Genomic DNA, 10,619 nt, shown 5'->3' with positions numbered 1-10,619 from the left:
ATCTTGGCATTCTTTCAAAATACCAACACTAAATCCTAAATTTGTGCAGGAAACAGGGTGATAACAGACAGATTTGTTTTTACTTGTTTTAAGACAAGACTAAGAGTCTGCTGCTATGCTAACTTCAATATGCTAATATCTTCACAACAACAGTGCTAGCATGCTGATGTTTAGCTGTGTGTAAGCAAACACAAGTAGAGATGAGGATGATGAAAATGTTATAAGGAAAATAATGAAAAGGTTAACTTTTGACCTGATGATGGCACTGTATGGAAAACTAAGGCATCTCCAAAGTTACTGACATTCATCTGGTGGGGGACATGAACGTCTGTGCCAAATCCATCCAATAGTTGTTGAGATATTTCACTCAAAACCACAAATGTCACCCTCATGGTGGCGCTACAGGAAAAGTCACCAAAGTCATTGGGGTACATCATTCGGAAACCATGGAAGATATTTCACTGGAAAAGTGAAAACTTGGACCTGCTCGTGTCGCTAGAGGAAAAGCAGGGATGCTGCCAAATAGTTGTTTTGATATTTCAGTAGGAACCAAAGTGGTGGACCAACTGACCACTTGTGTGGCTAAAAATCTGCCGGTGTGGTCCGGCTGTTTTAACCTGTTTCAACACAATGAGAACTTTCTGTAAGCAGGAAACTCTTATCCTGTCTGTCTTCTTTAAATTTAATGTAACTGATTTCAAAAGAACTCTTCAGAGAAGTTGATTTCTATTGGAAAGAGGTACAAAAAATATTGCTGCAGTTTTGTTTGTTTGTTTGTTTTACGTTTTTAAAAAGGAACTATGTTTTTAAGGGGTTAATTGTAGACACAAAATATTGATAATTTTCAATAATGGCTGTATAAACTCACAGTGTGACTTTGATGAGCATATTCCCTGCAACATTTCCCAGATATTTTGCAAACGGAGGCCCAAGTAAGAGAAATCGGCAAGATCACATGTGAATTAATTTTGTGCAGCTTCTCCGCCCTGCTCTAATACACCAGTGTGTCTCAATGGATGCTGAACAAAGACGCAGTGAGTCCTCAGCCTCCTCAGGACTCTCACAGCAGTGCACTAAGCTAAGTTGCTACACCATAACAAACCAGTGGATAAACATTGTTTCAAAATGGCTGAAAAGAGCCAGCGATGCGAACACTCAGCCACGAACCCTCCCTCTGTCCTAATCTGCTTCTTCTTCCCTCAGATTATTGCCATGAATAGGCAGACAACAAGAGAAAAGACTTATCACTCACACCCTTTCATAGAATTTGTTGTGTGTATTTTCCCTGTATATTAAATTTGTCTCCTTTAAAAGGCACTGACAATGTTTGCTATTTGTCTGTACGGTACTCGCAGCTGCAACGCCACAATAAACGCAGGCTAAGAAGCAGCACTCGGTAAACTCAGAATTGTGGAGCTTGTTGAATTACCCATGAGTTTTGATACTTTGCTTTTGTGTAAACGCTTAATTCCACTAATCCCTATGAATGGCTTAAATTCCCTATGATATCTTGTCTAGGCTAAACATTTGCTCACTTACGTATACATTGGGTACAGAAAATTATTCTTTTGACAACATTACAACAGATTTAACCCAGTGCCCCGCTTATCCTGCAATGACATGTATTAGCTTCATTGCATTGGGAGGTACATTTCCATTTCAAATTGCAGCTCACCATCTAGCCTGCACACACACACAAACACACACACACGCATCAAACCTTATATATGTGTTGGCTGTTTGTTCTTTAGCTCCAGCAATATAGAATTGAATTATAGGGGGTTGTTTTGCTGTGGAAAAAAAATAATTTCCACATTTTAAGTGGAGGAATCAGAAATCAGAAATTCAAGAAATATTAACTTGTATGTTCATTATTTCTTCCCCATAGCCTTTAACTGTGTGTCAGGCCTTTTATTCTCCGAGCCCCTCGAGGTCAAGCTCTGTAAAGCCTATTTGGCGATCAAACACTGTCCCTCCCTAACCCTCTTTTTCCTCTTTTCTCCGCACACACCTCTCTTGCCCTCTCTCACTTCCCTTGGCCCTTTCTCTGCCTCATTGTCCCCCCTTGTTTCTCCTTCCCTGCCCATGTCTCTTTCTGTCCGGCTGGCCCTCTCCGTGGGGCTATAGAGTCCTAACTTGTCTACATTTACCCCCTGCGTTAGCTGACCAATGGGGCCGTTGCGCAGCGAGTCCCTCCTTTAGCGCCCCGCCATTCTCCCCGAGTCAGCTCATGCTCTCTGTTTTCTCAACCTCTGACCCCAGGCCATGGCAACAGGGGCAGGAATGTCAGGAGTGATTGGCAGGATAAAGAGCACAGCCCCTCTCTCCTGCACAAGCGGATTTGAGACACTTTCAGGGGCGAACAATGGCGGATTTGGGCTTGATTGGATCACTGATGAGCTGATGACTGTCAAAAGAGCACGTCGTCTTTACATAAGCCTGATTATCTCTGTGTGGCGGAGGAGCGGAGAAGAGTAGAAGGGGTAACTACTGTGAGGGGGGAGAGGGTAGATCTGCACACGAGGGCCAAGCCACAGGGCCTGGGCCTCTCTCATCCATTGGGGGCCTTTAACAAATCTATTCAGGCAACCAGGGACCCTCATACATGTGGCCATAATCACAGGAGGATGGCTGAGGGTGGGAGTGTGAGGGGGATGACACATGGAGGCAATCATTGTTCAATCCCTGACCATCCCATCAAGACAGACAGAGAAGCGGAGAGAAAAAAAACGAGGGAAGGATATAGAGAGAGAGCGAGATGCTGACAGAAAAGAGCAGTGGGACAGGCAAATCAAAGACAAATCCCTTCCATAATCTACCTCTTTAATAGGGATTAGAACTCACCAAAGAGCCTGTATCAGAATACCAAAGCACCAGTGAAGACTCTGTTCACACTGAGAGTTTGAGGGGCTGATGCGACTCTAAAAACTCCACAGAGTGAGTGTTATTCAGGAGCATTAGCGATGGTTGTTTTCCTCACTTATGGCTTTTTACAGTGTGTACCAGTTCTATTTTAGAAAAGTTTTGGGGCAGCTTGGGTGACAAACAAGCAACATGAAGCACAAACTTGAAACTCTGAAGAAGTTTTCCGGCAGCACCTGCCAGAAAACACTAATCATAGTTTGGATCTGCACACTTTTTCCACTCCTTTCATAACAAAAAACATGTTTTGGACACGCTGTGTAAGTGATTAAACGGCCATTTGATGTCATTTTCAGCCCCATCATGCTAAGCTCACTGATATCCAACTTTGAAAGAATAACATATTGTTTGGGTACTTGGAAGAACAGTAGCGTGATCTGGCTGGGATGAAGTGTAGAAAAAGCGAAGTGTGTATGAGAGAAAGAGTGGCTGATATTCTCCTCAGCGGCGCTGATGGCAGTCTGTCAGAGTTGGCAGAGGAAGTGAAAATGGCCTCAAGTGTCTGGCTTCCTTCCATGCTGTTCTCACATCAATGACAGCTCTCACTGCATCATCTCTCTCTCATTTGCTCTCTTTAGACTCAAGTTTGCTCTTTCTATCTCTCGTTTTCTGACTCTTTCTCTGTCTGTGAAAGGTATGTATGGGCGGATGGATAGATGAATTAAGAAATACAGACTTTTTAAGTGAGGAGAAAATCTGCCGCACCTGAAAACACCACCATAGTCACGAGTCTGTTATTTTCCCACACACCATACCATACACCTCAAGTTTTGAAGTAATAGTTCAGCATTTTACGAAATATTCTTATTTGTTTTCTTACAGAGAGTTAGATGACACGATTCATACCACTCCCATGTCCGCACAGTAAATATAAAGCTACAGCCAGAATCCGGTTAGCTTAGCTTAACAAAAAAACCTCACTAATGAACACTTTATATGTTGTTTGTTTAGTCCAAAGTGTGAAAGGGACATTTTGCGCTTTCTACAGAGGTTTTGCAAAATCTACCTCTCAGTATTTCCCAAACTGTCAAACTATTCCTGAGTTTTTTTATAGGTAAATAAAACTGTGCCTAGGACTGACTTGCTGTACATGATAGCATATGGACAGCATATGGAAATGTTCAGCTTTAAAAAATCTATATTTTCAGAAAGATATCACAATAATAAATCTTGCATTACTTCAATACTGCAATCTGCAATGTTTACAGTCCTTAGAAACAGCCAGGTCTGAAAATGAAAATTCAATAAAAGTTACAGCCAAATGTTGAGCCTATTTGTAGATTAGAGTTAGAAAAGGAGCATATTTTGCAACATTTGTACTGTAATGGATGCATCTTAGGCCTTGATGATAGTGGATGTATATAATTTGAGACAAGATACAAATTAGTTTCTGGCAAGATGAGTGCAAATTTGTACCAATTACTTACTTACTTATTTGCTAATTTATTTAGTAATAAAGGCTATACTAGATCTACAACAAAGCCTCCATGAAGCCTGACATAGGAATACTTGGCACTGCCGTATAGTTTTGTCTTTCAAGTTAAATAGAAGTAAGTGTAGAATAAATCAGTCATCATGTAATTAGCAGCATAAAATCGTTGCTGTCGTGTTAAAACCATGTGTCTCTGAATGTCAATGTTTCATGAGAAAACAATATACAATGTCCACGTATACATACATTTTCACATTAACAACTGGTAGGAATTGGAAAGCGGCTGAAAAGTTTAGTGTATTGTACCTCAGTGGGGTTACAAACAGTGACAATTGTACTCCATAAAGTACAATTTTGCTTTACTTTTTCTGGGAGTGAGGTGGCAGCATTGAGTTAATCACCAGGTCCATAAACCTGCCAGGCTCATGCCTGCTCAAATCACCATTTGACTGTGTACTTCACTGTACTGCAGACTCTTCATCTGTCCAGTCAAGTTTCCATTATGCTGCATTGTTATGGCAAATAAAAATAACCGAAAATACAAAAGTACACCTTCATTTCAGTTGCCAACTGTTGGTATTAAGATATTAAATGGCAGGAAGTAGCCATTCAACAGATTGCCACAGAGGCTACTTGTTTCCTGTGTCTTTGCAGACCACCATAACCAACCTGACACAGTCTGAACCTGATTTCAGAACTCTAATCCAAATACTGAACACCTGTAGACTCCAGCAGTACTTAACCACCCGAAATTCAACAAACATTTTACTAAGAAGCCATGGCCACTTGAAAGTAAGATGATTATCAACATTGGACTATCAAAGTAAAGGTTTAACCTAAGACAGTTGGCTAATATTCAACTTTTAAACATTTCTAGCATAGTCTGCATAGCAAGTTTAAATTGGCAATTCAATCTAAATTGGGTGTACATGAACCTGAGGCTGTCCAGGCCACTTGAGTGGCCAGAGGACCCAAATCATGTGACATGCATGACCTGCTGTTAATCCAAGCATGTATATAGGAACTGAGCTTTGTGAAACACTCACTATTAACAGCCTAAGACCCCCCACCATCCTCTCTCTCTCTCCTCCCTCTTTGGGCCTGTGAACGTCAAGGATGGCTAGGAGTGACACACAACCCCCTTCTCCCCTCCCATCCACCTCCCCCTGAGCTGCCGCCCCCATACTGGCTGCTGGCCTTTCCTGCCGTCTGATCCATATTTCAGAGGCGGCAGTGGTGGCACTGAGGGGGTATAATCCAACATTAAAGTAAGGAGGCCTGGGCTGAAAGCACAGGCGCAGGTTCATAAGGTCCTGGAAATCTTCAATTTCAATTTCCGCAGCGTTTGCAGTGGCTTCCAAGGTGCTGGCATAAGTCTTCGAGATTTGGCGAGAGTGCAAATTTCAAAAAGGGTGAGACTTTTCTTGCTAAAAATGGTCGACAGTGCGTGGTTTAGTTGGCAAGGAGAGTGTGAAACAAACAAGACACAGTGACGAAGGGGTCAATTAAAAGGCGGGTACGCTGTGATGATCATTAAACAAGTGGAAATCAATAGTATTTTATATATGTATAATATAAATATATTCAATGTATCAATACCTAATTATCTTAATTTCTCAGAGGTAGAAAATAAAATAAAAAGATATATTCCATGTTGGCGTTTATAACATAATGATGTCTTCAAAAACATATCTGTCAGATAAATTAAAATCATGTGCATTAACATGATAAAAATTTATACCAACCCTACAAAAGAAGGTAAAAACTTTCTGAAAATAACTTGAGTTCTGGCATTAGGAAGTCACCACTACACACCCATGGCACCCCTTTCCCCCTGATTTCTAATTAGGTACAGGGAAATAACTCTCCAATAATAAATGACTATAATGACATTTATTTAGTTCCCAAAAAATATATTCTTTAAAGACAAATTCATATCCTGTATTTACAATTTTCAAGGTTTCCATTCACAACAGAAGAGGCAAAGAAAGAACATAGGACATAAAAGAGAGAGAGAGAGAGATACAAGCAAATCTGTGACAAAACGAACCATCTCTTTTTGCATGTAGAAGCTAAACAGTAATACTATGACAGGTTGCACTGTCACAAAATAGCCTTCATTAAACTGTCTCACTTAAATAAAATTATTCCTTTCTCTTTTCTTTTCTTTTGTCTGTTTTTTTTTTGCTTTGTCTTCTCATGATGTTGTTGTCAGAACTCGCTGTGGTGTTGTCCCATGGTGAGGTCTGAAGTGAGGAAAGAGCACAAAAAGAAACGGAAGTCAGAGGCGATATAGTGCAACGGTAGGATAAATGTACTCAAATGTTAGAGTTAAAATATGTGTATATAATGTATCTAAGTCTGAATTATAAATACAAATATATACAAGTATATTGTCAAATACGTTATTTTAATAGTTAGTTTTAATATTATTGGTTTCACTTTCTAAAGATCATCTTGAATAATGTAAAATTTTATTTATGCAAATTGAAAAACACTATAGGTAAATTGTTTTATGTCTTTTCACCCTCCACTACATTCCTGATGTTGCTATTAGCGTTTTCTTTGACATACATTAGCTGCATTGACTGAGGGGGCGTGAATAAATGGCGGCAGATTATTTAAATGGCATGGGTGGCGATAACTCTGCGTTGTTGGGGTGCGCCGCAGGATATATTAGACTGCTGCCTGACGAGGCGTTAAAGTGGGGACTCAATCACATGATTTATGTGCTGAGTTCTGCCCTCCGCCCAGTCAGGTGTAACAGTGTTTACCTCTGCTTTAAGGTTCATTTAGCAGAAGACATGTGGAAAGAAATTGAGGTGGATAATGTCACAATGCCAAATTGATTTCAGATGCATGAGGTTACCTGTCAGTGATCAGCTGGAATGGGGACTTCAGGGAGTCAGGCCTGTGGTCTTCCTCTGTAAAAAGAAGAATATGGCCAAATAAATAACCCTTTACCTGTTAGACTTTCACTAGTATAAATTGTACTTGTATTGTCCTGTAAATAATTATTTTGTTGGATCATTTCTTGCCGACACATGCGTCAAAGTACTGAGGTCTGTTCGGTAAAGGCATTAATTGCAGAGGGTTATACAATCAAATGCAGCCCATACCATCTCTTTTTGGACTGAAGCTTCCTGACGACTCTATATCACTGTCATCTTCCGTTCCCGAAGTTCCGTGGCCCGCCGCCGCCGGTCGTGCGTCATGACGGGCAACCGGCACTGCGCCATGGAGAGGCAGGTGTCCGGCCGGCGCCCCTCCGAGGAGCGACCTCATGTTCAAAATAGAGTTGGCATTCAGAAAAGCCGCGTTGGCCCAGTTGTGCAGCTTGCCAATCTGGCATGTATATATCCCATGACCCGGGAGTAAGGCCGGGTGGCCAGCGGAGGCCAAAGCCGGGTGGTGCGCATGGGCAGCGGGGGAAGGTTTGTGCGAGCTTTCGGGGGCCGTGGCGGTCTCTGCCAGTGACCAGATTTTGGGTTTGCTCTGCGGTGGTCTCTGGCACTCCTGTCTGCTGGGAGATCGATCCACTGCGAGTTTGACAACGGGCGATCTATTGAGAGAAATAGCCGCCTCCACTCCTCTTAGGCCCTCGACAGAAAGCGTCCTGCTGCTGTCCGAGCTCTTCGGCTCCGAGGCCTGCTCTCTGGCGGTCAGGCCTGCCTCTCCCTCTCCCTTTCCGGAGCCCTGCTCCCCTGCTCGCTCCTCCTCGGGTCTCTCAATATCGACAGTTTCCAAATCAATTTCCTCGTCTTCGTCTTCCTCGTCGCTGCCGTTCTTGCCGTGCTCGTCCTCGTTGTCGCTGCTGAAGATGCGGCCGTCCCGGTCCTCGGCGCTTCGGCCCCATGTTACCTTGTTCTCCTTCTTCAGGCGTCTGCGGGCGTTCGCGAACCACGTGGACACCTGGAAAATGGAAAGATGTTTTTACGCGTTATAAATAAAATCACTGCTCGTTCGACAGCACAGGGCTGCACACCGGAAATATGGAATGATTAAATATGCAAAATAAAACTTAATTAATGTTCACCTCGTTTCCCCATAATTCCTCTATATCATTAAACGAGCTTTAAAATCAGAAATATCTGGAGACTTTTCTCTCTCGGGGTGGAAGTGTGACTTCTTCAGTCACAAAGCTGCAGTATCATATTAAGTAATGTAACAAGTAGCCTAGTTAAATTAACTATTGCTCTTAGAGGAAGTGAGGAGGGTGACATAACTTTTGAAAAACAAGTAAATGGCAGGCCTAATTTATCCTTGACACTGATGCCCACCAAAGGGTGCTGTTGAGTGGGCTGTGTGTGTCCTATCAAATGTTCCATAGGGTCCTTAATAATTAGCCCTCGGCTAGTGTTCCAACTGTGTGGTACCAGGCCACACATGAAACACAACACACTACCCACCTGTGTGAGTGTCATCCTGGTGATGATAGCAAGCATTATCTTCTCTCCTTTAGTGGGGTAAGGGTTCTTCTGGTGCTCTTGCAACCAGGCCTTCAGGGTGCTGGTGGTCTCCCGGGTGGCCGTCTTGGCCCTAGACGGGTCCCCGTATGGGTACTGGCCGTACGGGTAGAAGCCTTGAGCGGCGTGGACAGGTAGAGAGGCTGGGTGGGACCCCGGGCTTTCCTTCAGCTCATACTGGGAGCCCTGAAACGTTATTGGAGGGACAGAGGTGACAACTTGTTGAGCAACTTGTGCTGAAAATGATTTCCTCTTCAAGTTCAGATAATGCCTGAAAAACAACTTTTGAATAAGGCCTGCTGTATTTTTTATTTTTTTATTTTATTTTTCTTGTGCAGCAAGAAAGTTTCGAAAACTTTCAATATCGCGTCAATTTGTCACCAAATAGTCCATTTGTCGGAAAAACAGGAATTTAACATAGGCCTATCCTGAATTAAGAAAATAGCCCTTAACAATTATTTATTTATAAGTAAATAACGCATTATTTATAAGAGGCTTCCCTTCTACATAAAAATATTTCTGTTTGTTTCGATTTAACGAACTAATAAGGAATGATTAATTTCTAAAGAGTGGCTACATTTTATTAACTATTAATTACTAATATTAATAGTGTTTTTATAATTAATATACGCTATTTTTCTCTAAAACATAAAGGCCACTAGGCCTACTCTGTAGCCAGTAGTTAATGTCTAAATTACCAGTGATTCCTTTTAACATTTCAATTGCCTAATTTATACAAAAAAAATGTGAACTAGCAATTTTAACCATAAAGATGACGCATTTCTTACATGTGTGATGATTCAATATTTGCCCATACAAAACCTAAATACATAGTCTATAAGAAGCATTTACATATTAAGATCATGAAATGTTAACTGCCGGTTTGGAGCAGTTGATTATATATCAACGACTGTAAACTCACAAATAGGCTATCCTAGAAAAAGAATGACCAGTATTAACATATCTTAATCACTTTAGACTGTTGGATAATTGATTGTAATTAGTTTACAATAAACAAGAGCTCAGCCTGACAAGAAGCAGTGATAGTGCATCATTAACACCCGAGTTGCTTCACTCTTCGGGTGAACAAGAATCAACTCTCACCATCTGGGTTATGAGGGCGAGGTCTGTGGCTCCGCTGTACGGCAGAAAGGCACTGTAGTTATGAGCCGCCCATGGGCTCCCGTACATTCCCAGCATGGAGCCGACGGCCGCGGCGGTGGCGGACGAGCTTACGCCGCCCTCGGTGCCTCCTTCCCTGGCAGAGGCCGGCCGCTCGCCCCCGTACACCTCATGAGAGGCACTGAGGAACTGGGGGTACCCCAGCTGAGGGAAAGACATGTCCGGAGAACGCGTTCAGTAAATCTCTCTCAAAGTCAAAGCCACACAACAGCAAGAGCAGGCAGAGGGGAGGGGGGGAGAAAGTAGAAATCCCAAGAAAGAAGGAGAAGAGGATGAAGGGGGTGTCTAAATCACCAGAGTCCCCCTTTTAGAAACTGTCAAGCTTCTCCACTTCCACCGACCCGGAGTTGTATCAGAGCCCCTTTTTGGCACCTCGAGTGCGAAGTGATGCGTGCGTCTGGCCGCAGGAGCTTCTGGATGTGGAGCTGACTGACTGATTGGCAGCCTACTTAAGCACCAAGCTCCTCCTATGCCCGGGGCAGGCGATTAGTGCATTGGTTAGCCTAGGTCGTGTGTGTGTGTGTGTGTGTGTGTGTGTGTGTGTGTGTGTGTGTGTGTGTGTGTGTTGGTGTGTGTGATCTAATTTCTGCAGACTTCGCTGTGTCTATACAGAAGAG

At 42.6% G+C, this 10,619-nt stretch overlaps 1 protein-coding gene across 1 annotated transcript; it reads right to left on the bottom strand.

Annotated features, from left to right (window-relative positions):
* Positions 1-6,312: 6,312 nt before the first annotated feature.
* Positions 6,313-10,392, bottom strand: irx1b (iroquois homeobox 1b). The gene is made up of 5 exons (XM_046059051.1): positions 9,925-10,392; positions 8,764-9,006; positions 7,474-8,266; positions 7,224-7,278; positions 6,313-6,600 (listed from the first exon to the last, which is right to left on the bottom strand). The coding sequence occupies exons 1-5, from the start codon at positions 10,159-10,161 to the stop codon at positions 6,552-6,554; spliced, it is 1,377 nt and encodes a 458-aa protein (XP_045915007.1). The 5' UTR covers positions 10,162-10,392; the 3' UTR covers positions 6,313-6,551.
* Between the last annotated feature and the right edge of the window lie 227 nt (positions 10,393-10,619).

This window comes from Micropterus dolomieu, linkage group LG09 (genome assembly GCF_021292245.1).
Source record: "Micropterus dolomieu isolate WLL.071019.BEF.003 ecotype Adirondacks linkage group LG09, ASM2129224v1, whole genome shotgun sequence".
NCBI lineage: Eukaryota > Metazoa > Chordata > Actinopteri > Centrarchiformes > Centrarchidae > Micropterus > Micropterus dolomieu.
The sequence above is the reverse complement of the archived record's forward strand: the minus strand, read 5'-3'. Positions and strand labels throughout refer to the sequence as shown.